General features: G+C 51.8%; 1 protein-coding gene across 2 annotated transcripts in view; it reads left to right on the top strand.

The window, feature by feature from the left end:
* PDGFRB (platelet derived growth factor receptor beta) overlaps nucleotides 1–11650 on the top strand; it is a 56450-nt gene extending 44800 nt beyond the window's left edge. For both annotated transcript variants that reach the window (XM_065555096.1, XM_065555095.1), the window contains 5 exons: nucleotides 1856–1967; nucleotides 2284–2383; nucleotides 2497–2602; nucleotides 4490–4728; nucleotides 5325–11650. In XM_065555096.1, the coding sequence (XP_065411168.1) occupies nucleotides 1856–1967; nucleotides 2284–2383; nucleotides 2497–2602; nucleotides 4490–4728; nucleotides 5325–5478 (711 nt within the window). In that variant the 3' untranslated portion in view covers nucleotides 5479–11650. The remainder of the gene's footprint in view (nucleotides 1–1855; nucleotides 1968–2283; nucleotides 2384–2496; nucleotides 2603–4489; nucleotides 4729–5324) is intronic.
* Nucleotides 11651–24817: the final 13167 nt, after the last annotated feature.

Raw genomic sequence — 24817 nt, 5'->3', positions numbered from 1 at the left:
GATCTTCCGCCTCCCAGCCTCTGCTCTAACCACTAGACTGCACAGAAAGAGGAAGCGCTTTTCTGCAGGCTCCCCTGCGAGTGCTTTCAAGGAAGGAGATTCGGGCCTTTCAGGTCAGAAAGGGCCCCTGGTTCCAACGAGCATCCTCCAGGATGTTCTCTTTGTTTTAAATTCCAATAGGCAAGGCAGGGCTGGGGGAAGATGAATAATCCCTACCCCGTCACATCAGCAGTTCTGAAAGAGCTTTATGAAGGAGGTCAGTGTTATTACCTCACTTTACAGCTGGGGAAACTGAGGCACAGAGAGGCGAAGGGACTTGCCCAGGGTCACTCAGCAGGTGAGTGGCAGAGCTGGGGCTAGAACCTAGGTCCTGAGTGCTAGTGCAGGGGTTGAGCCACCAGACCACACTGGAATCGTGTTCCACTCTCCTCCTCTTGCTGAATCACTGCCAGCCAGGCAAAGCTGGGAGTGGAGAGCTCGGCAGGGGTAGGTGAGCTGCCCTCGTTGCTTGGAAGCCAGAAGCAGCCACTGTAACGCAGGAGCCTTGGCCACCCACTCAGTTCATGGGCAAGGGGCAAGGCCCCGCCCTTTCCCCCTCCGCAGCAGGGCTGGGGCTTTCCAATCCAGCTTTGCTGCCGCTGCTGTTCCTCATAAAATAGGAAATGAAACCAGGCCCCTTCGCAATCCTTCCTGGGGATTATTTTTGATACCAGTTGCGCAAGGAAATCCACATCCAGCACAGGGCGCCACGCAGCTGAAGCTGCACGCAAGGCAAGTTTCAGTGCAGCACAAGCAGGGCTGGATTGGGCCAAAGACAGGAAACATGGAGAGAAGAGGACTGGGATATCTATCTTGGTCCTCTCTTCCTGGCTTCTTAGAAATCTCCAGGCAGGTCCTGTTCTGTCAGATCTATTCATAGTAGGGTGACCAGCCAGCAAGTGTGAAAAATCGGGACAGGAGATGGGAGGTAATAGGAGCCTATATAAGTAAAAGACCCAAAAATCGGGACTGTCCCTATAAAATCGGGATATCTGGTCACCCTAATTCATAGTGATGCACATTTGCCAGGTTTCAGACATCCAGCTTAGACTGGGATGGGTGGAAAGTCACCATGTGACCGCATTTCAGTGGCCTGGTGGCAGCTGAATCAGTAGACTCAGTCGAAGGCCGGGTGTCCATGTCACAAAAGCCTCCATTGCAGCAATCAGGCTTGTTGGCTGAGATGAGAATGGATGTAGAAACTGAGCTGATGTCTGACCTGAGAAGGCAGCTTCTCCTGGTCAGAGCTGAGGTGCACTGGAGAGCGGACATGAGGGAAGCTCGTGTTGCAGCTGCCCCAGGGGATGCCGGGGGGACACTGGGGCCTTCTTTCCCCGGACTGTCATTTTGGCACCTTTCAGCAGCTGCAGGTCTGTCTCCGAAAGCCAATAATCCATTTGGCCAGGCTGGTGTAGTGGCCCAGCAGGAGAACTCAGCCCTGGAAGGGAGGTGGCTTTGCAGGGCCAGAACCTCTCCGTGATGGTGTGAGTGGGGGAGAGACCTCAGCAGGGGGACAGCCAGTGTCGGTACTGAGTGGAACTGTGAGGGGGACTGCAGTTCTCCTGTCCCATCTGACAAGGGTCCGTGTAACACCCTGCTCTGGAAAATGGGAGTCAAGGCCCTAAGGGAAACAGTTGATGCAAAGTGCTTGAGAGTTGCTCCAAGGGGCTCTCCTCAGCCTTTGTAAACTGGGCTCCCTGAAGAGTCAAGGGGAAGGTGTCCAACGTCCCTGCTTTTTGGTGCAGAAGTGAGCTGTCCCCAGGGGCTTGGCTGACTCGTGGGCCTAACCCATTCCTGCTCTCTCTCATCCTCACAGACCTTCCTGCCTTTGAAATGGATGGCGCCTGAGAGCATCTTCAACAACCTCTACACAACCCTGAGTGATGTGTGGTCTTTTGGGATCCTTCTCTGGGAGATATTTACCCTGGGTAAGTGCCCTGAGAATCACTCTCCTTCATTAGAACACAACCCACCTCCCAGGACCGCACAGGCTTGTCCCTCAATCTCCCTCCAGTCCCACCATGGGAGAAAGATACCAATCCCTGAGTCCCATCCCACCCATGCCTCTGTGATAGGGCCTTGTCCTATCACACACTGACTCGCACAGGACTGGCAATGAAGGTGGGGTAGGAATGGTGAACAGATGGGAAGGAGGGTGGTGCTGGTGTTATAACAACACCGACAGTGTGAGTGTGGTGGAGCCTCCCCGTTAGCCTGGTTTCCAGCTCTTCTTTCTCCTCCTAGGTGGGACTCCATACCCTGAACTACCCATGAATGAGCAGTTCTACAATGCCATCAAATGTGGCTACCGAATGTCTAAACCCACCCATGCTTCCAACGAGATGTAAGTGTTCACTGTGTACGTTTGCACTGGCCACATCTCCTCAAACTGGCTCCATCACCCCTTCCGCCATCTAACTCTCTGTGGTGTCCTTCCCCCCACCCCCATCTCCCCAGCTATGACATCATGCAGAAATGTTGGGAAGAGAAGTTTGAGATAAGACCTTCCTTCTCTCAGCTGGTGGTACTTATGGGGAACCTCCTGGCAGATGGATACAAGAAGGTATGTCCCAGGAATGCTATGTTGGGAGTGTGGGGAGGAGACTCTACTATAGAGGAAGGAGGGTCCAGTGGTTAGGGTACTAGCCTAGGGCTTGGGAGACGGGTTCAAGTCCCTGCTCTGCCAGGCTTCTTGTGTAACCTTGGGCAATGAGTTTCTCTGTGCCTCAGTTCCCCATCTATAAAATGGGAAGAATAGCACCGCCCTATTTCACAGGGGTGTTGTGAGGATAAATACATTAAAGATTATGAGGAGTTCTGATGCTGTAGTAATGTGGGACATGTCAGCACCTTAGTTAGATACACCATAGGCATTTCTTCCTTTGTCTAAATTAAATATAACCTATCCTTGAAATATACAGCGTCTGTATGAGAAATGAGCCCCATTTTACAGCCAAACATCTTCTATACTTGGTGATGCATCTTTCAGCTGAGCTGGAGAACTGAGGCTCTGACAAATTCTGGTCTATAAGATCCCCAGGTATTTTGGGGAGGGAAAGGGGTGTTAATCCCATTCTCCAGCATAGGCGCCAACTCCGTGGGTGCTCTGGGGCTGGAGCACCCACGGGGAAAAATTAGTGGGTGCTCTGCACCCACTGGCAGCCAAGCTCCCCTCCTCCCCTGAGCGTGCCACGTCCCCGCTCCTCCCCCTGCCTCCCAGCGCTTCCCGCCCGGCCGCCACTAAACAGCTGTTTGGTAGCATTAGCACACGCCAAGCGAGGAGCGGGAACATGGCTTGCTCAGTGGAGGAGGCGGGGAAGAGGCAGGGCAGGGATTTGGGGAAGGAGTTGGAATAGGGGCAGGGCGGGGACTTTGGGGAAGGGGTTGGAATGGGGGTGGGGCCTCATGGAAGGGGTGGAGCAGGGGCGGGGCAGGGGGCGGGTGTCAAGCACCCAGGAGAAAGAGGGGAAGTTGGGCCTGTGTTCTCCAGGGCATATTCCAACTCAAGCAAGTACATTCTGGCGATCTAAATCCTTCTTGCAGTTCAAACTGGACACAGCATTCTTCTTCACTTCCTGCCCTAAATGCTGTGTAGCGTTGCTGTGTGCAGTTAAACATTTGCCATTTCTCAGAGGTGGCTGGACTTTGGTGGCAAAGTGCTCCCTGTGTATAGTTTGTCTGAGAATTTGTAAAGCACTTCGGGCTCTTTCAGGGTCAGTGGTGATAATGAAATGTTAACAGTTTAATTCATAAGGTTTGAAATATATTTGCTGGTCAATTCAGAGAAAAAAACGAAAAGCGACACTGTTTCCAGCAATTTGCTATAAAGATCAATTTGCTGTAGGAAAAAAATCAGCAGCCTTTTGTAAAGTGACATTTCCCAGCGTGGCTGGGCATATTGGTAATACCCTGGTTACGTAAAAAGAGAGGGACAAATGTCAGGTGTGAGCATTGTCTAGTTGTTGATGCCCAGGATTGGGGCTCAGGAGATCTGAGTTCTGTTCCTGGCTCTTCCCCAGTGTTCTCGGGTCACTCCATTCCACGTGCTTCCCCAATTGTCCAGCCATCCGCGGGCGTGCCTCGGATTTTGGACACAGAAGGCCTGATTCTCCTCTCACTCACACAGACATAGAGCACCATGGAGAACAGCAGTATCACCCCGATATCTCAGGTGGCTCACCCAAAAATGGAGCCGCTCAGGGGATGCTTTGAAATCGGCCTCCTCTCTCCCAGGGCTGCCTTGAGGGCTTCATTAACTCATGTCTGGGAAGCACCGTGCGATCCTGAAATGGAGCGCACTGTAGCAGTGCACAGTGTGCGGCTTCCAGTGGGAACAGGGCCCAGACTCTGTAGTTTCTCTTTATATGCCTGAGGATGCCGGCTTGACCCCGATTAGCACAACCGCCTCTCACCCTCCTCGTTTCTTTTGTAACCTGCCCTGCGGGAGCAGAGGTACCAACAGGTCGAGGAAGAGTTCCTGAAGAGTGACCACCCTGCTGTTCTGCGCACAAGGCCCAGAATCCCCGGGGTCAGCAGCGCCGGGCTCACCCCCAGCTCCGGCACCGGAAGTGTCCTCTATACAGCCGTGCAGCAGGACGAGGGGGACAATGAGTACATCATCCCCCTTCCTGACCCCAAGCCCGACGGAATCGACGACGCCCCTCAGGAGGCTTCGGTCAGCCGGGCCAGGTAGCAAACACAGGCCTCTTCATGCTTCCCCCGAATCTGATCTCTGACCATCCTGAAATCTAAACAACAAATGCTTCATACAACAAAAGCAGGAGAGTGTGGTCAGGTAGAAAGGGGTGGGAGGAGGCGGAACAGGTAAAGCAGCTCCAGGATCAGCTCCCTTCACTCTCAGGATCCTTAAATCTACCCACAGCCTGGCCTTTCCCTTCACAGCTGCCCAGTCTATCTGCACTGCCAGCTGCCATTCAAGGTCCTCGCGCCAGGCTGGGCTGGGGGCCCGGGGAGAGGCTGGACAGCAAGTTGTTATGTTTACGCAGCAGCTAGCGCGCCAGGTGTGCACACCCCGTGGGGCTTTGATGGCTGCACTGTGTGCGAGTGAGGGGGATGAATTTAAGTTCCATTTTGTCAATCGTTCTGTGGGAGTTGGAGCCTGTCTAAGATGGAGGATGGCACTGGGCCACTGTGGGGGCGTAGGTAGTCACTCCTCGTGCCACAAGAGAGCCAGCCATGTCTTCCCTAGCAAGTGGGTCCTCGCTTGGGACATCAGCGATTACAGACAGCACATTTATTTCTCTCCTTTCTCTCCCCCCCTTTAGTTCTACTCTGAACGAAGTGAACACAGCATCCACAATATCCTGTGACAGCCCCCTGGACCTACAGCAGGAAGGGGAACAGGAGGAACCTGAACCGAAGTCGGGCTGCCAGGAGCCAAGCCAAGGGCACCACGACATGGAAGAGAGTTTTCTGTAGAAAGGGCAGGGCTGATGCTACCCCACACCCTACCAGTGAGACCAGCTGGGGGGCAACCAAACTTGGTGGAGAACCTGGACGGGTGCTTCTTTATCCCGCCCTCCGTCCCACCTCCCAGCCCAACGTGGACTATAGAGGCACCGTTCCCCTCCCCCAGCCTCACTGCCACACTCCACCCTATTGATCAAACTACTGAGATGAGGCGGGGTCTCCTCACAGACAAACCTCTTCTCCTCACAGTGAAGCCTGCAGTGCTCCCAGACCAAGGGGCAGGGCTCCAGCGGGTCTCCAGAGGAGATGCTGCCGTTCACTCCATTTATTTGATATCCCAGCCTCTTTCCCGCACCCCGGTGCAACAGGTGGCTCTGAATTCCAGTGTCCATCTGGGCCGAAGCTGCCTCTTTGATGTTCTGCGTATCCGCCACGCTGTGGTACAACTGCCATACGTGGCTGGGCTGGACAGACCGATTCCTTGCAGCTCCCTGGTGGGGCGTCGGGAAGCCGATAGGCCAGGCCCCAGTCACTAGAGAACAGGATCATACTGATTGGATTCTCTCTCAAGCACAGCAGAGCTATTATAGCCGCTGAGGAGAAACGAGCCATGGAGAATCCAGTCACCAGGAGAAACCAGTCACGTTCTTCCCCTCTTGTCCTCTCCAGCCTTTCTGAGAGGAATGCGGCACCACAAGCACTGTGGTACAGGTACCTGTGGCACTGGGCCACAATGCTGCATTAGCACCCTTTTCCTCCACCCCCAAGGAGATGTCATAGGCTGACCCTCTTTCTGCCCACAACAGCACCCTGGGTTCCTATGGGCCTGCCAGGAATCAGGGATGCTCTGATAATGACTCTGTTGTGGCAGCAACAGCACATTCCAGCGTTATCTTCCTCTGTGTGGACTCTAAGCCTAGATAGTCTCCATATCGCTCATTTAAAGGGAACAAATAAGATCTCTTAATTCACTAGCCAGGGCCAGTATAGGAACACAAATGGCTATTCATTAATCTTCTAGTGCCACGGAACCTATTTCACCTGCTGGGAAAGTCTCTCAGCCCAACTGGCTCCAGAATCTTTGTTTTATCTTTGGGAAGCAGTGGTATGACGTTGATGTTACTTTGTTCATACGAGTTCCCCTTTCTATGCCGTCTGGGTCCCTCACGTGAATTGCAGCCTCTTGCCCTAGGTGAGTAACCAGGCTGCATAAACACAAGCCCAGGCGATCCAGGGACAGCGAGAGAGAGAGAGAGAGAGAGAGGTTGTGAAGTCATCTGAGAGCTGTATAGGGTTTATGGTCCTGCCACTTACAGTCTCTTTGACTGTACAAATACATGGGGGGAAGCCAACTTTTAAACAACAAGCAGCATTTGTGTTTGCCAGGAGCAGCCGTTCTCATGCTGACAGGATCCATGGAGCCTTGCAGGATGGTACATTTTGGGACCCAAGCAGAGGAGGAAGGATCAGGTTGTCGGATGGGAAGTGGGCCTAAGACAGGGACTTTCTCTTAGAAAGTGGAATGCAGAATGGAAATGTTGGAGAACCTCTCGTCTTGCTTCAAACCCCTCCTCTACCCCATTGGCAGGGCTGTGACCTGTAGCGCTCTGAGCTTCCACTCGTTAGCCGAAGAGTTAAACCAGGTGGAAAACAAGGAAACCATGAAAATCCCCCAAAACAGGAAGGTTATGACAATGTCTTCAGCTTGGAAACCAGCATTTTCTCCCTTTTGAATAGCATCAAATTGCTTAGCACCCTTTTCCTCCACACCCACAGCTCCTTCTAGCTCATCCACTTCCCTGTCCCTCTCACACACATGGTGGCTGTGCTCTTATTAACAGAGATGGCTGGAAATGTTCACATTTTCAATGACGTTCTTTGTGGAGGTTTGTCGGCCAGTTTATAGAGCCGTCTAAAACTGTCCACCGAAAAACATTGACAATTTTGGTGTGTTTTCCAATCAGCTCTAGTTAATGGTGACAGATTTGTAAAGTTAAATCAAGAGGAACAGGTACCTGTGGCGGGGAGGGTTATGTTTTTAATAAAATGTGAAAGCTAAATGTAGCACTGTTAGTGGTAGCCAGCCAAGTGCTACTGCAATACTGCAAACCATGGCCAGAGGTGTTTCTCTATTTCCTGCAAGTATGGTCAGATTTCTCATATCCCATCATCCTCAGGAATCATTCTGTGAATGGCAACGCTTTTCCTACACACGCATCCTCTTGATCGTAGTGCAAGATCCACGTTCAGTGGACATGACTCAAGAAATGCCCCAAACCACAAGGAAGCAACATAGATCGTTGGGGTTAGCCCACGTTTCCTCGGTTTCTTAGGTGCTCTGTAGGGCACAAGCCACCACAGCTTCAGCCAGGTGAAGGGATACTGCTCTTATCAAGTAGTTTGTGTTGTGTTTTTGTCCCAGCTTTCTAAGACCTCTCAATCTGGGTGGATTTAATAGATCCCCTCTATGGTCAGAGCCTTTATCTGCCAGGGCAGATTTCTCTTTTTATGATGCCCCGTGCTACTACTTGAAATAGAACCTGTGATTTAAAGAACCCATTAGCTCCTGCCCACACAGCAGCCCTAAGCAAAATTTAGCTGTACAAATCTGACCTTGTGAATCTGGGGCTAGCAGGAAGTCTGGCAAAGGTGTGCTGGTGCTGAACACTGTCTGGCTACTTCCAGCCCCATCTGGGCTTGACATGAAGAGTTTGATTTGCCTTCTGCTCCGCTGGGCTGGAAAGCTTTTTGGTTTCACATCCTGCCGCGAGTGTGCAGTGACTCGCTGCCTTGTGTCAGAGTGAGACGCCCCCTCGGATAAGGGCAGACAGTGCTGACCAGGTGAGCCTCCCCCCAGGTAAGAGTCCAGCTGGGTAGCCTCAGGAACACCAAGAAGGGAAAACCCTTTTCAAAGAAAGGAGTCTGCTTTTTTTTAATTCCCAACCAGCCAATGGGTACAATGGTGGCGGCTCCATGGGCAAAGTACACCTATCCCTTACAGTTGCCAGAAGGAATTCCATGGCCAAAATCTGCCAGGCATTAAGGTTCACACCCTCTCTCTCTCTCTCTCTCTCTGCTTCTGAAATTCCCACCTGGATCCGTCAGACTTCTGGGAACGACAAATGTTTTAACCCATCTGTTGCCATCAACTTTGTAGCCATAATTTGTCCTGAAGGGAACCGATTCCTCTAGGGTTTTTATTTTATATTGTTACTATTTTTGTTTGTTTTTAATGTTGGGGGATGGGTCCAAACTGAACCCCTTTTCCAAGGACCCCAAATGATGGAGTCTCCAGAACCCCCAAAGGGAACCCAGTGCTGCAGTTTGGGCCCATCGCCGGTATATTTTTTTAACTCCTATTTTAATCTGCAATCATTACAAAGTTATCTGCTCCAATATATGCACTTTCCTCCTGCCAGTCACGATTTCTGTGCATCCAGGAGTCTATTGCTACACTACAGTGTCTCTCTCCATATTTAAGATGCTGCTCAGACTGACATGTTTGACTTTTTAATGTTTGTCATTTTCAGTTGGGTGGGTTTTATGTAAGGAGAGTCGTGTTTAGTGTTTTGCGTCACATTATAAAGTCTAGAGCACAGTGGACTTTACTTGGAACTGAGTTGTCTCTATTCACCTCTGCGGGGACCAGCAGGTCCTTGGTGGAGTCGGAGCAGTGAGATGGGAGCTAGACTTGCAGTGGCAAGGAGCAATCGGTAGAAAGTTGGCCAAAACTGGTGTTAAAGACCCACCTAATTTAGGATCACCAACTCTCTGGGAGGTACAGCACCAACCGGCAGGAAGTATCTTGATAAGTGTTGGATGGAGATCCTGGGGAACGCCGTGTTATGTCAGTCCACAATACTGGACTAAGCAGGGGAGGGATATCTCATAGCTGTATCCTTTTGGGAGAGATTTGCCACAGCCCAAGCACCGGGGAGGGAGGGGATCCCTTCCTTGTTCCACTGCACAGAGGTTAGAGAAAGAACTAGACTAGCATGTCATTAGTCCATCGCCTCCTCCCAGCCATGCAGGGTTGTTCCCTACAGGATTCCTGCTCCAGCTGAGTTTTAACTGAGTTTGACCCTAGCCCTTGCCTCATAGCAAGACAGGTGGCAGTCCCAGAACAGGTGGAGAGCGAAGAGTGACTGGCCACCTGCTCCCGCTCTTCCCCCATAAAGGGAGGGGGAATTTAAAGAGACAGAGCCTTCATTTTCACCCTTCCATCTTCCCCCACATCAATTGAGGCCAATCCCAGCTTTGCCGGTTTTTGCAAAGGGGTTAAAATATTGGCACAGGCTCACACAACCGCCACACACACACGCAGGGTACCAGGGAAATGCTCTCCTTTCCCCACTTTAGGTTTAAGACAATGCTAGGAGTGTGGCTGGCTCCTGACCCTGCCCTACAGCGCTGGCGACCCTAAATACGACCCAGTGGTTTATCTGCAGTGTTTCTCTTCAGACAGTAGAAGGGCAACTGATCTGCAGCTTTCACATCACATTGCTGCAGGTGGCAACTCTGCTCCATGGCCCATGGGACCAAGCTGCTGCAGCCCCTGGATTTCCAGGCCTGTACGGACACTTAGGTCAAGCCTATCAGAAACCTGAGCTGCATCAGACAGGTGACTGACACAAGCTACACAGCATGTCCCAGTGACGGCAGCAGCTGGGAATGTAACACATTGGGAGGGGGGAGAACCATTAATGAAATTCTGCCCAGTGAGATCAAACTGCAGTGGAATGAGCCACCCATCCCCACGGCATGTCTCCTGGGCTCCTCCTCCCCACACTTTCAAACCTTGTTATAGGCTCAGCCGCTTCCTTCCTGCTTGCAGTGATTTCAGACGTAGCGCATCTCTAGTTCCTCTAACCTTGTTTCAACCTTCTGCGTTTCTGAAGGTATTCAATGGGTAGGAGCCAAAGTGCAAAGCGCCAGGGCAGAACCGGCACGGGACATCTGACCGGCTGTCTCTTCGGTCATGCCCTGGGCTTCAAGTGGCAGTGCCGGAATGGAGGGGAACACCCTGCAGGGAAGGGACAGTGGATTAGGAAGCAGGTCATCTTGAGCCGTGATGACCTGATGCAGAGTTAAATGAAAGAGAATCACATCTTTTGCTTGGAGCCACTCAGCAATGCCATTTTTAAAGGTGACGTTACATTGATGCTGGTACTCTGTGCTCATGCAATCTTGCAGTCATGGTCACCTCCACGCCTTATAGACGGGGAACGTTGGGGAGGGGCCTGCCCGCCAAGCAGACTATCAGCCTCAATCCATTTGTTTCGATCTATGGTACTTACCTGGCCCCCATTATGGGGGTATCTCTGCACCTCACAGTCTTTAGTGTGTTTGTCCTCACAGTACCCCTGTGGGCCAGGGCAGTGCTCGTATAGCCACTGTACAGAAGGGAACTGATGCCCAGAGAGGCTAAGTGACTTGTCTAAGGTCACACAAGGAGTCTGTGATAGAGCAGGGAAATGCACCCAAGACTCCCAAGTCAGCACCCTCCCCACTGGCCCAGTTCAATGGAATTCCCCGTTTCCCTTGGAGGAGCAAACCCTGCACTCAGACACGCCAGTATAAATCTGGAGTGCCCGAGCATAGGCATGGAGTTGTTCTAGGTTTGCTCCTGGGTTACTGTGAGAAGAGCTTGGCCAGACGTGTGATTCGTTCCCTCTAGGCTTGGGGGATGAATGAAACTGAGGAGCCAAGCAGTGGAAGGGCCCATGACACAGGGGACTGGTCTGTCTCACTCCCCCGCCCCTGTTTGCTGTTTCCCCCTTTACAGACTGCACTACCAAGTCCAACGCATTAGTGAGTTTGCCCATTGATTTCTCTCTCTCTCAGCCCCTCCCTCGCCCCCGCACGGTACAATATGGATAATCTGTTGGGATTGCACCTTTTTATAGCACGTTATTAGGCCTGTGTGGAATCTCTGAACAGAAACCGCCTGTATTTGCATTTTTCCTATTAACCTCTCCTAAGCCATCATGGGGGCAAGACACGGAACTGCGTTCAAACTAAGGTACCAAAGTGTTAACGTTATCCTAGGTTTACAAATGTATTTGTAGAGCTCTTATTAAGCCACATTTATACCGGTGAGATATTATTTTTTATGCTGTAAACTTTATATACATGTTTTTAAGGAAAGATTTTAAAATTAAAGGTGTTTCTTCTTTTTCAACCGGTTTCTTGCTGGTTCCTGATTCGTTTGCCTTTTGGGGAGGTTTTGGCTGTTTTTCTTTCCATAATCTCCTGTCTGGTTGCGTTTGTGTTTTGGTGGGAATGAAGATTAACTGAGGGGAGGCTAAGGGAGAGGAATGTTAATATGCTCTGTAGCACTACCCAGGCTTAGGCAAAGCTAAACCACGGTAGCGGGGCGAGATGGCCTATATAGCCAGCTATTGTGGAGGTGGATCGCCCTGCTCAAGCCCTTCGATGATTGAGCACACGGGGGTCAGTGCCCTGAGTGGAGGCAGGTGAGTGGATGGACGCCATTCGGTAGCGTTTCGGGGAGAGGTGCAAATAGCTGGGCTCTAACAATTCCCAGGGAGGGCCCATGATCCCCTCTTGCAGACTCCACCCCCTCCTCCCCTCCTGCAAAAGGCCTGTATCACAGATTGCTTCCCACTGGTGGAGGCAGCCCGGATGCCACTTCCCCAGCACAGTACAGCGATGCCGGAGAGGTGGCGTGGGCCTCTCTCCCCACCCCATCCACGGCTGGGCACGTTGTCTCTACAGCACGCCCAATCCTGGTCGGCCTGTGAGCAAGGCACCCAGCACGGGGCTAGGGATGAGCCAACAGCTGGTGTATGAATGCACCCAAACCTGCTGCGTCGCTGGCTGCGGAGCCAAACCCAAACTCTGGGCGTTCGGGCCCAGCCATCATCAAACTGGGCCTGGAGCCGTGCTGGTCTCTCAGGTCCTGTAGGACAGTCACAGCTTATCTCTCCGAGTCACAATAGGAACACAGGAATTGGCAAGGTCCATCTAGGCCAGGTGCTTCGCGGGTAAGAACCCAACAGTAGCCGATGTGGGGTAACCTGTCCTTGCCCTTAATGGCTCATCCTAATCCCAAGCACCTGGAGCTTGGTTTAAACCCTGACGCATGAGGGGTAAAGCTGAGAGCGGCCAGGCACAGCGCACGCTCCGGGAGTGCAGGATTGAGAGTGGGGAGGGCGATAGCTGGGGCAGAGTGCCTAGCCTGGGTGCCTGAGTGAGAAGTCACACATGGTTTGGTTGGGTAGATATCTCTCCCACCCCCTGGTTCTCCTCCCACCGGGGTTCACCCACACTCCTCTCCTTCCCCACCGTAATGTGCAGAAATTAGGTAGTGTCCCTTTAAGTAGTTTGGGAGCCCTCCAGAAGAAGCAGGGTGGAGAAGGTCTCCCAAACTATTTAAAGGGACATTACTCATTTCCTATATACTAAACCCCCTTACCCCAGGCTCCCTGCCTCCTTCCTTCCTACCCCGGCTTTCCCTCTCTGCCTCTGGAGGGCTTCTACGGTCCCCTAGAACCACAGAGAACAGTAGAACCCAGGCAGGCTACTTCCCAGGATAATGAACCTTGCTTGTTTAGCCTGGGCCTCAGGCATAGACTACAGCAGAAGACAATGAAGTCGCCTGCCCTTGGCTGCTGGGATGGCCAATCCTGTGCTCCTGTCTCTGACGGGCAGTGTCAGTGCAGTGTTGGTTGCAGAACATGAAGCTGATGGGTTTCTGAGAAGCTCGGGATGGTTCTCCCAAGGAAAAGACAGACGGGTTTGTTCTGATTCATGTGGCAAGGCTGAGCTGTCACAGACAGGCTGGCACCTTTTGTCCCTAAACTGAGTCAGCAGGAGTTGACTCAGCAAGGGGGGAAAAAAATCCCCTTCTCAATGAAGACTGCAGCAAGGTCCTGAATGCCCTGGGGAGAGGACAGCTGGAAAATAGGGTGGGGGAATGTAGCTAGCTGTTACTGTGGGAGCCAGTTCCCATTCCCCTCCCGTTCCATTCACTCCCTGCCCCCTCTTTGGATTTCAGACCTTTCGCATGAACACAAGCACTAAAGAGAAGCCTAATGCCCAGGGAAGACGCGCCAGTCATCAGGGGAGCCAGGTTAGGTGCTTGTTAGCATAATGCTTCACCTGACCATGAAGTGAAAAGGAATTCCCTTCTTCTGTTTCCCCCTCCATGCTGTGGCAGCAGCAATGAAGCATGGTGGGGTAGTACTGGAATTTGGCTCATGCCCCAGTCCAAATGTGAACCATGGAGTGTTGTCTTCCTTAGTCTGCAGAGGAACTGAAATAATCACTCTAATGGGCTGTTGGCTCTGAAGCCTAATGATATGATTCTCAGTATTGTTCATTACTCATTTCTGATTATTTTAGCAGAAGCTTATTCTGGTACCATGGGCACAGTAAGGAACTCCTTCCCTCCCCCCCGCCCCTTCTCCCATCATTCCCTGTCTACATTCTGTGCAAAATGCCTGTGAACTATTTACTCAGGATAAGGCAGATGCAAACTGTTTGCAAGTTCCTACGGATTATTTGGTCATTAATTAGACACCTGAGGTTACTAGTTTGCAAATTAATTGTCCCGCAGACCAGCAGTTTTTAATAGGTCTGCACTGTAAGCGTGAGACTTCTTGTCAGTGATATAAAAATGGTGCTAATGTAGTCCAGCTGTGTGATAACACTGTCATGCTCTTCACGTAGGATGTGCTTGGGCCTGGTGCCATCCCATCAGCCAGCAGATCGAGGGACGTGATCATTCCTCTCTATTCGGCATTGGTGAGGCCTCATCTGGAGTGTTGTGGAAGCAGAGAAAGAACTGTCATGCATTGCAATCCCCTTCCTGTCAGTTCTTTCTCTGCTTCCACAATACTGTGTCCAGTTTTGGGCCCCACACTACATGAAGGATGTGGAAAAATTGGAAAGAGTCCAGCGGAGGGCAACAAAAATGATTAGGGGGCTGTAGCACATGACTTATGAGGAGGGGCTGAGGGAACTGGGATTATTTAGTCTGCAAAAGAGAAGAGTGAGGGGGGATTTGATAGCTGCTTTCAACTACCTGAAAGGGAGTTCCAAAGAGGATGGATCTAGACTGTTCTCAGTGGTACCAGATTACAGAACAAGGAGTAATGGTCTCAAGTTGCAGTGGGGGAGGTTTAGGTTGGATATTAGGAAAAACTTTTTCACTAGGAGAGTGCTGAAGCACTGGAATGTAAAAAGAACAGGAGTACTTGTGGCACCTTAGAGACTAACAAATTTGTTACCTAGGGAGGTGGTGGAATCTCCTTCCTTAGAGATTTTTAAGGTCAGGCTTGACAAAGCCCTGGCTGGGATGATTTAGTTGGGGATTTGTCCTGCTTTGAGCAGGGGGTTGGACTCGATGACCTCCTGAGGTCCCTTCCAACCCTGATAGTCTATGATTCATGGCCATAGCCAAAGCAGGAAGGGAAACAGTGACCCACTGACAGAAGGATTGCCCATGGGCTAGCAGAGGCATTGTGGGAGTGTTATTGTGATTATCTAGAGATACCTTCTGCAGTGGTACCAGAGGACTCTGAAGGGAGCTTCCTGTACAGCCCACCCTGTGCTGGAAGAAAGGACTCCATCAGGTGGCTTCTTTGTGAGAGAGACAGTGCTTAATTTGTGCCAAGGCTGAGCCCTGGCACCTCTAGGCCTGGCGGATCAGAGCCCCGGCACCTCCGGGCCTGGCGGTTCAGAGCCCCAGCGCCTCCGGGCCTGGCGGTTCAGAGCCCCGGCACCTCCGGGCCTGGCGGTTCAGAGCCCCGGCACCTCCGGGCCTGGCGGTTCAGAGCTCGGCACCCCTGGGCCTGGCAGTTCAGAGCCCCGGCACCTCTAGGCCTGGCAGTTCAGAGCCCCGGCGCCTCCGGGCCTGGCAGTTCAGAGCCCCGGCACCTCTAGGCTTGCCATGTCAGTTATGAATGTAAAAAATTTGCTTGAGCTGTGGCACCTGGTTCATTACAAATTAGGCACTGCAGAGGGAGGAGACAATAGAAGTAGAGGCCAGTGTAAAATCCGAGATGTTTTCTAGTTCTCTCAATGGCCTGGCTGTGAGAAAGCCTCATCTGTAATGTCTCTGCCTTAACTATCACATTTACAAGGAAGGGCAAGTAGCAGTAACAGAGGTAACAGGCCCAGACTGATTCGCCTCTTAATCTGAGCATGAATCGGACAGAGATGGGACAACAGGAACAGCTGAACGTCGTTCACGCACAGACGGTGAAAGGATCTGACTTGGCTGTGTGTCTTCTTGGATGCAAACCGTAAAACCCCTAAATGCAAAGATATCGTTTGAGCCGCTAAACTCCCATCGGCTACTGACACGCATGACCCCTGCATGATTCCAGACGCGAGGGTCCATCCTCATGGAGACATCAACACTAAATGCTGCTCACTTGGTAGAAGACCCTCCCTGATGTCCTCTTAGAGACTTGTCCTGTCACCTCCAACGAGGAAGGGTCACAGGCTTTGAGAGTTTGCTGGATGTGTGTCTAAGTGCAGCTCACCCAGTTAGCACAGTTACAAAACTTTCCTTGGAATGAGGTCACATTTACTTATCAGGCTGAGGATTAACATGAATTCTGCTACCCCTATGAATTAAGTTGTGGCTCGTTAGTCCTAGTTACTCATTTCTTAAGTAGATTTAGTAATGTTAGCCCAGGTCTGCTGGGTAATACAGTGCATCTAGTGTACACGGTGCAAATCCTCTTTCACTGCTCATCTCTGCTTCATCTCCTCCGAAGTGCCCGGAATGCCAGCTTTTCAAAGAACGGCATTGACACTGTTGCAGCAAAGAGTTTATCCTAAGTCTCGTGTGAGGGGCCTGACTTGATCTCCCTGCTCTCTCCATTGTAAAACTATGTAGCAAGATTTCATGATTTCTTCTGACTCACGTAATTTAGCCTTAAAGTTAGCAGGCATGCAGTTTCCTCGACGCAGTGCCACTAGCAACACTGCACATACTTGTCCTCCTTTGGGAGTACACTGAACGAGGAGCATCCGTCATAGAGGATAGCCTTTCTTTCTTTCTTTCTTAAACCTGTAGCCAACTTCTCAGTGGAGAGCAGTTCTCCCAGCCACATGTCAGCTCTTGCGCATGTGGTTTCCAGTGAGAGAAAGCATATGTTCTCCACACACTGATGCTACACCAGTGCCATCTGCATTTCCTGGAGTGTGGCCTACCTGTGCTCTTTGGTGAGAAGGAGCTGGAGGATGACAATGGCCTGTCCTCCCAATCGTGGCTTATGGAAATACCCCTCCAGCAATCTGTGTCTGAATGGAGCAGGAGGACAGAGTTCATTCTGCCTCTGGGATGTGGATCAGGCAGTTTTGCCAGTACATACAACGTACCCTTTCAAATGTTCTGCTGCCCCTGGGGTCTATAGACAGCTCTGAAGCTCTGGTTTCCCCTTGTGGGAATGCAGCAGCGGTTCCTTTGGGTTCACATTTACTTTTGTGTTCTTTGTCCCTCTGGTACTTTCAGCCCCTGGATGAGTGACCCTTACGCTCGCCTTCCCAATTCATCAGTTCCGAAGAGAAGTGCAGTGACCCGCCGGTGGGGATGAGTTCAACAGCTGCCTTTCTGGTGGGGGGCTTGATTTGCAGAGGTGCTGAGCCCCCATAACTCCATTTCAAATCAGTGAGAGCTGCAGCTTTCTGGAAATCAGGCCTTGGGGCTCCCACATCCCTGGAGGGGGACCAATGTTCTCCCAGCACAGGGAGTGGACTTGGAACTTTTGTTCAGTGGGATGTTTGGGGAAAGTTGTCCTCAGGAATGCCCAGCTCTGTCAGTTCTGATGGCAGCAGATGTGGCAAATGTGCCTAGAAAGAAATCCAGCCAAGTCCCAGTTCTGTTTCCTCTTTTCTCTGTGGTCCAGTACATCTGCGCCGAGCTATTGGCAGAGGGCTGCTCTGCTTACGGACACTACTACACGGAAGGAACCTCTGCACAGATGGACACACATGGATTTTGAACACTGCTGAGGAACATGTAAGAATCTGGAAGGGGGCCCCTTTAAGAAAACCAGCTCTCACCAGCAGCTCCTTGTGGGGCCCACAACCCAGGCTAATGTTCCACAATTTACTGAGGAAAACCAAAGGGGTCTGCTTGCTTTTCCCAGATGGAATTACAGCCCCTTATGCATTGGCCAGGGGAGGCTTTAGAAGTTTAGAACAATGGTTCAGGAGCCAAATTAGCGATCAACGTTACCCAAAAGAGCCAGCGCCATGTGAATTCACTGTTTCCTTTACTATTTTTATATGTAGCTGTATTATTCTCACAGCAAAGTGACTGGCCAAGTGTTCTACAATTGGTTAACAACATAGTAAAAGCATCCTGATTGGTTAATAACTTAGATTGGCTAATAATTAAATGACCCGGCGTTTAATATCATGTGTGGCAAAGAGCCACCGGAGACCCATTAAAGAGCCATTTGCGGCTCCCAAGCCTCAGACTGAGTATCCCTGCGCTATATGTTGAATTGGTTCCCAGGAACGCTGAGCAAGGTTTGGTACCCTCAGTAAAATTGCTTTCTACGTGGAAGCCCTGGCATGTGCTGAGTTGTCACCTCACACCGTGGACTATCTATCCATAGTGTCCGAGCACATGTCCTGTGGTGACCTTGTCTCTCTTCTCTCCTTAACTGGGAAGTCTTCTATGACCATGTTATGCTTCTGAGTGCTAGCAGGGGGACTTTACTGGCGATGCTCAGGGAGCCCTCATTACATCTTTCTGCCACCCCAGGATCAGTTAGGTTGCCATGCTTTCGCCCTCTGGCTCTTTGATGCCAGTTACCTGGGTAGTAATGCCTGGCATCTGGTGAAATGGGCTCCGGCTGAACAGGCTCAACGCCAGCCTGAGATGAGGTGGGGCGATCACGCTGTGGTACTGAATACGGTGTGTTTAGGTGATGGGATGCCAGCATTGCTACTGGAGATGGATTAGGATCAACCATCAGCAATAGCCCAGCGGTTTGTTGCAGCCATCAGTTTCCCTTGAAGCCTTCCTAAAAGTGACTCTGTCACTTACGTACTGTAAGAACTTGGGCATCTCTTTCCCCAAAGTGCCCGTGACCCATGACCAAAGTCACCAGAAGGGAAGAACCTGCGGTCTTCAGTAGCGAAAGCACAGGCCCTACTATAGAAGCTGAGTCTACACTAGCCTTTCGTCCTCCCTCCCAAATTTCATCTGGTGCTAACACGATAGGAATTTTTTCAGCGTTAAGGGCTAGGCGAGGAATAAGGCGATTAGCTGTCTGCATTCAGCAGCCTGTTGTAGTTGCTGGGACCAGCCACTGGGGGTGATATGATCATACACTAATCTAGAATATCACAGCTCAGGCATCCCAGGTCCACTGGCATTCCAGTCCCATCAACGCTGCTTTGCTTTGTTACCTGTGGATTTCACTGGTTGGTTTGCTGGCATTTTGCACATTCTGCCGTGGGCCTGTCCAGAAGAAAGAAGTAATGGATGAGCTGTTTGAGAGCTTGTTCCTGTCTCTATAATGAGTTGGGCTCTTGTTCCTTCTGGTGAGTCAGTTCCCTCTGAGTTGGCCTTTGTTCCTGGAAAAAAAAGAAGAGGAGAGATAAACAGCCTTTAAAAATCCCCTCTGGCCTGGAAGACAGAGAGAGAGAATTAGCCCAAACGTTCCCTGCACTTTTGAGCAGCCAGTCTGCATCATGCACCTCACCTGCAAACACCCAGCTCTGGGACGTGACCTTCATCCCCCTCTCTGCCCTGCTCTGCAGATTTTAGTGGTGTTTCTGCTTTCCTTGGCTAAGCCAGGAAAAACTGCTGAAAGGAAATATTTTCCTTCCAAAAGCTGCCTTCATGGACTTTCCTCACAGCTTCAGGGGCTAGCCAGTGTTAATTAAATTCTGACCCAAATCCTGATCCACAGAGAGACATTACATCTGTGCTACTACGTGGCATTTCTGTGGCACAGCTTTTCAGGGGCCCGTGTTACAAATTCTGATTATTTAGTGCCAAACCACATTTATGCCATTTCGGTTTTCCCTTCCCTTCCCCGCCCCCCGCTGTTTTTTTCCTGCCAGACAGAAGAGTGAAGGGGGCAGATATATGGTCACCTTGGTTGTTGCGCTTGATTAAGTCAAGCCCTCACTTAGCGATGGACAAGGTCAAATCAGCCTCAGTTTGGTTTTATGCTTTGGCATTTGCATGCAGGGTATTTCCTGCTGTGTTCATTTTAACACACTTAGATGTTAGCTTTAATTTGGTTTCAGTTTTCTTTCCTGGCTTTGAACTTGATTTGGCTTGAACGGCTTCTGTTATGTAAGAAGGGGACTGCTTCCAGAAATAGGTCATTAGTTAAGAGCTCGGCCAGTAAATAATAACAGTAAGTAATCAATGATGCATAGATTGCACACCTATTTGAGAAAGGACTCTTTGACGTCTCCCACTTGCAGAAACAGGTCATTTGGTGGCAACAGATTCAAAGCCTGCACTGACAAGCCCAGCTAGGTAATGATAAAAGATATTGGACACTCTGTGATGACCGGTGTCAGGGCCGGCTCCACGCACCAGTGCGGCAAGCAGGTGCTTGGGGCAGCCAACGGAAAGGGCCTCACGTCCGGGTCTTCGGCGGTAACACTGCCACCGAAGTGCCGCCGATCACGGCTTTTTTTTTTTTTTCTGCCGCTTGGGGCGGCAAAAACACTGGAGCCGGCCCTGAATGGCGTGCTCAGTCGCGTGCCCAGTGGACAAGTTCCCACATCATAAACCAGCATTTATTGACTCCTTTCTTGGCAGCCTCAGCAGAGAGCATGAGCCACATCACCTGTCATTCACAGGGCTGCTTCCTTCAGTTCAGGGCTGAGGCACATCAGGATCAGAAGACTCTTTCCCTATGGGCAGCTTATTTCATAGGTACCTGCCAAAGAGTTTCTTGCACCTTCCTCTGAACGCTGGTCCTGGCCACTAGCAAGAGCCCAGATGTGATGGGCCAAGGATCTGATCCAGTATGGCGTCTCCACATGGGCAGTGCAGGATGGGCGAAGCGTGCACTGCCACTGTCTGTGCTTCCTCTTCTCTATCAATCAACAGAGGCCTGCAGCTTTCAGGCATGTCTCCCCACGAGCACGGAAGCCCCTTAAAGAAATGTAAAGCCCTGCGCTCGAGCACCAAACTAAGAAGCGCATTCTACCTCACCAGCACATGTGCAATCCCCATTGCTGCTCATGGATGGAGGAAACAATGAATCACTAATGGCTGAGCTCATGTCTAGTGCTTCTCCACCCCACCCCATCCTCTGGCCTGACCAGAAAAGCCGAGCGGCAATCATGAAGTTGGAGATGGTGCCTGGCTGAGACATCTAACTACACCTATTTGCCAGATTCCGGCAGCTGACGGAGTTATTTGGAAGGCTCCCATGGTACAGGTCACAAAGCATATTCCTGACCTCACTTTCCATAAACCCACTCTGAGACATGCCTTTGAAAAGGGTGTCTCATTATGGCAAGAAGGCAGACATATAATTTTGCAATGTGAGTGTCACCTCAGAGCATACGACTATATGGAAAAACCAAAATCCTTTCTTAAGCGCCTTCCATACAGGAAAAATACGGTCAGAGCAGAAGTGGGGCTGGAGCACCGCAAAGTTTATGGTAAATTGTCTCCCCTGCTAGGTGGATCAAGATATCAAATAACTGACAGGAGTTTTGCAAGCCTGTCTTTCCCATCTCCTGGGTGGAGGGAAAAAAGCAGCGATGTTCCTTGCATGCATTTGAGGTCAGGGGGGCTGGAACAATTTTTATAGTGGGGGGCGCTGTGAACCATTGAACCAAACTGTAAATCCTGTATATAATGGAAACCACTCCAAGCCAGGGGGAGCAGCAGCACCCCCCGCATCCCTAGTTCCAGCACCTGTGTTTGAGGTCTCCTGACATTTTGCAGAAGCACCGGCACAGGGATTTCTTTGATCATTTACCAGTTGCAAAGTGCTAAAGAAAAAGGCAGCTGGTGCTATCTGCAGAATGCACCATGTGCTACGTATCGGGCCACATCCTCAGAGGGTGGAAATTGCCATGGCCCCATTGACTTCACTGGAGCGACATTGATTTACACCCACTGAGTCCCTGGCCCCATAAAGCTGTTTTGCGCCAAGGTTCAGCGCAGAACTGCTGCTTTAGCACATATAGCCCTCGGCTCTTGTTTACAATGGTCTTGGCAGAGTGGGAAGTGGCCACAACTTTGCTAATGCTTGCGGATAATGCTCTTGCATGTGGTGCATTGGTGCCAGTGGAGAGGGTGCTTTTCCTTGCATTTAAAATGCACCTATATTAGGGTTACCATATTTTGTGCCTCCAAATGGAGGACACTCCACGGCCCCCGCCCCCGCCCCCAGCCCCGCCCACATCCCCGCCCAACCCCGCCCCCTCCCCAAAGTCTCCGCCCCCTCCCCTGCTTCCCGCGAATATTTGATTCGCGGGAAGCCTGAAGCAGGTAAGGGGGGTGTGGGGGGAGAAGGCGCGGCCCAGGCTGGCCCCCCGGCGTTTCCAGCCTGGGTCAGCTCGGGCCCTGGGGTGCCGGCCCCGGCCGACCACCCCCGGCCCGCCCAGCACTGCCGGCCCCCGGCAGCCCGGCGCACCCCCCGGCTCCCGGCCCCGGCTCCCCGCGGGCCCGGCTGACCCGGCTCCCCGCGGGCCCGGCCGGCCCGGCTCCCCGCGGGCCCGGCTCCCCGCGGGCCCGGCTGACCCGGCTCCCCGCGGGCCCGGCTGACCCGGCTCCCCGCCGACCCGGCTCCCCGCGGGCCCGGCTGACCCGGCTCCCCGCCGGCCCGGCTCCCCGCGGGCCCGGCTGACCCGGCTCCCCGCGGGCCCGGCTGACCCGGCTCCCCGCCGGCCCGGCTCCCCGCCGGCCCGGCTGACCCGGCTCCCCGCCGGCCCGGCTCCCCGCCGGCCTGGCTGACCCGGCTCCCCGCGGGCCCGGCGGACCCGGCTCCCCGCGGGCCCGGCTGACCCGGCTCCCCGCCGACCCAGCTCCCCGCCGGCCCGGCTCCCCGCGGGCCCGGCTGACCCGGCTCCCCGCCGGCCCGGCTGACCCGGCTCCCCGCCGGCCCGGCTGACCTCCCGATTTTCCCGGACATGCCCGGCTTTTGGGGATTTCCCCCCGGACGGGGATTTGAGCCCCCAAAAGCCGGACATGTCCGGGAAAATCCGGACGTATGGTAACCCTAACCTATATAAACCAAACAACAGCCTGACTCATGAAAGACACACACACCCCCAGCCTCTGCTTAAACCAAAACCCATCAGAGGAAAAAACTTGCAGAGAGCAGTGAAGGGTGTTGGGAGACACACCTAGACCCCTCCGGACAAGGGTGACAAGATGAAGTCATCTCCATTAGCATACAGAATGGAGAGCAGAGACAACTCCCCTAGCCTCATCTACATGAAAGATGGGACAGGAAGACATCTCAGTTTACATACAGAATGGAGAACAGAGAACCACACTGAATTCTGGGACCAGAAAAAGCAGGGAAGCACTGCATCATGGGAATCTCTGCTCCAGATGCTAATGAACCTATGTCTGCACACACCCAGCTCAGCAATTATCAGACCAATTCTAGTAATGAATCCTTAATTGATATCCAAGTACTGAAGCAGCCTAGTTGCATTGTGAGCTCCCTGGAAGAAAACCCCACCCATAGCCAAGAGTGATCAGCTCCTATTGTCTAGTCTAAAAAAACCCTTGAGTCATCAGCTTACCTATAAACAAATCTAGTGTTCTCCCTTGAACCATTGTATTTGCTCTACAAAAATCCCTACTCACCCTCCAGTCAGTGTTCTGATGCTTAGATCCAAACTATGCATCAGTTCCACTGGAACTCCATCTTCTCCTGACTGATCGTGCTGGGGGCTCTGCCTGTCTCCAGCACTCAGGACCCTCCGCTACCACCATCACCTGGGAAGCCCGACCAGTTCAAACCTCATGGAGTGGGTGAGATTCCCCCCCTCTTTCTCTCTCTGTTTGCCTTTCTACCTTAGATATTAACCTTTAATCATGTATGTTATGTTGGTTTAGCCCTCCTTGTGTAGTTATCACTATTATTCAATAAATAACTTCTATGGTTAAGTTGGTTGCTTCTCTCTCTCTTGCTGAACTTTACTCTTTTGTGTTTTTAGCTCCCCCCATTCACTCTACAGCAACGCTTCTTTTACCTAAGCTAAAGATCCCTGCAGCGCCCAAAATACTGTGGGGTTTGCTCATCAGGTAGGTTACGGCCAGTACAATTGTGTTGGGGGAGTGGGGATAGGGATGTGCTGAATCTGGGACGCATAAGGGTAACAGCTTGAAAGTGCTGCTTGACCCAGTCCATGGAGCCCAGGGGCATATAAGGGGGGGCAGCTTCAAAGTGCTGCTTCCTCCAGCCCAGTGAGTCCAGAGACATATAAGGGGTCAGCTTGACAGTGCTGATTGACCCGGTCCGCTCAGACTTGTTCTGTTAATGTATGTGTGGGTGTGGGTGTGTTCATCCGGTTCTGGGGCTGCAGGAACCCAGCCCTAGGGAACCTAGGTCCTGCAGGATAGCTCCATTGGGAGGGGACTTGCAGCAGGAAGAAGTAGAGCTCCATATGAAAACACAAGTGACACAAGCAGTACATTGACAGAATTACAGAATCCCCTTCCCCGAAAGAGTAACCCGAATAAATGAGCATACCCCAAAGTAATGGGCAAATCTGGTAACAAATACGCTCCTCCCATGCATTGGATGCCTGATGCCCCTATGGAATAATGGCCTCAGGTACAACCTGGCTTCTATGAACTGAATCCGAAGATTTTGCCTTTGTTCAGTCCTTATGTGGACATCACTCTCTCCGATTTCACTGGGAAGCCGCAGACGAAGGCCCTCAGGGTTTGACTCTATGCGCCAGCGCCTCCACGGCTGTACCCCAGTGTGCTCCCTGGCTTCACACAACCTGCACTTGGTGCCAAATTTGCCCTGACAAGCCCTTTGAAATGATGTGGGATTCATTTCTGCCGTGGTGAGAATGTAGTAGAATTCTCGACAGCCAGGCCCCCAGCCCAGCAGCTGTCTGTCGGGCTATGGCAGTGCGTCGGCCTGTCCCCGCCACTTACGCTAGTACGTGTTTTGCCTCGAGAATGTTTTCTGTAAAGCGCCCCTTCATGCTCCAGCTTTTTTGACCGTCACAAAACCAGGAGGAGACAGGGGTGGGAGGAGGAGGATAACCCAGGCCTACCATGAAGGATGAGTTTGGGGAAGGGCAGAGCGGTGTGCAGTGTTGTCCTCTGCCATTGGTGACACTGTATAACTCTCTTAAAAAAAAAAAATAGGGATTTCCTAACTTGTGGTCAAAAGGA

The sequence above is a fragment of the Chrysemys picta genome, chromosome 8, assembly GCF_011386835.1.
Source record: "Chrysemys picta bellii isolate R12L10 chromosome 8, ASM1138683v2, whole genome shotgun sequence".
Lineage (NCBI taxonomy): Eukaryota > Metazoa > Chordata > Testudines > Emydidae > Chrysemys > Chrysemys picta.
The sequence above is the reverse complement of the archived record's forward strand: the minus strand, read 5'-3'. Positions and strand labels throughout refer to the sequence as shown.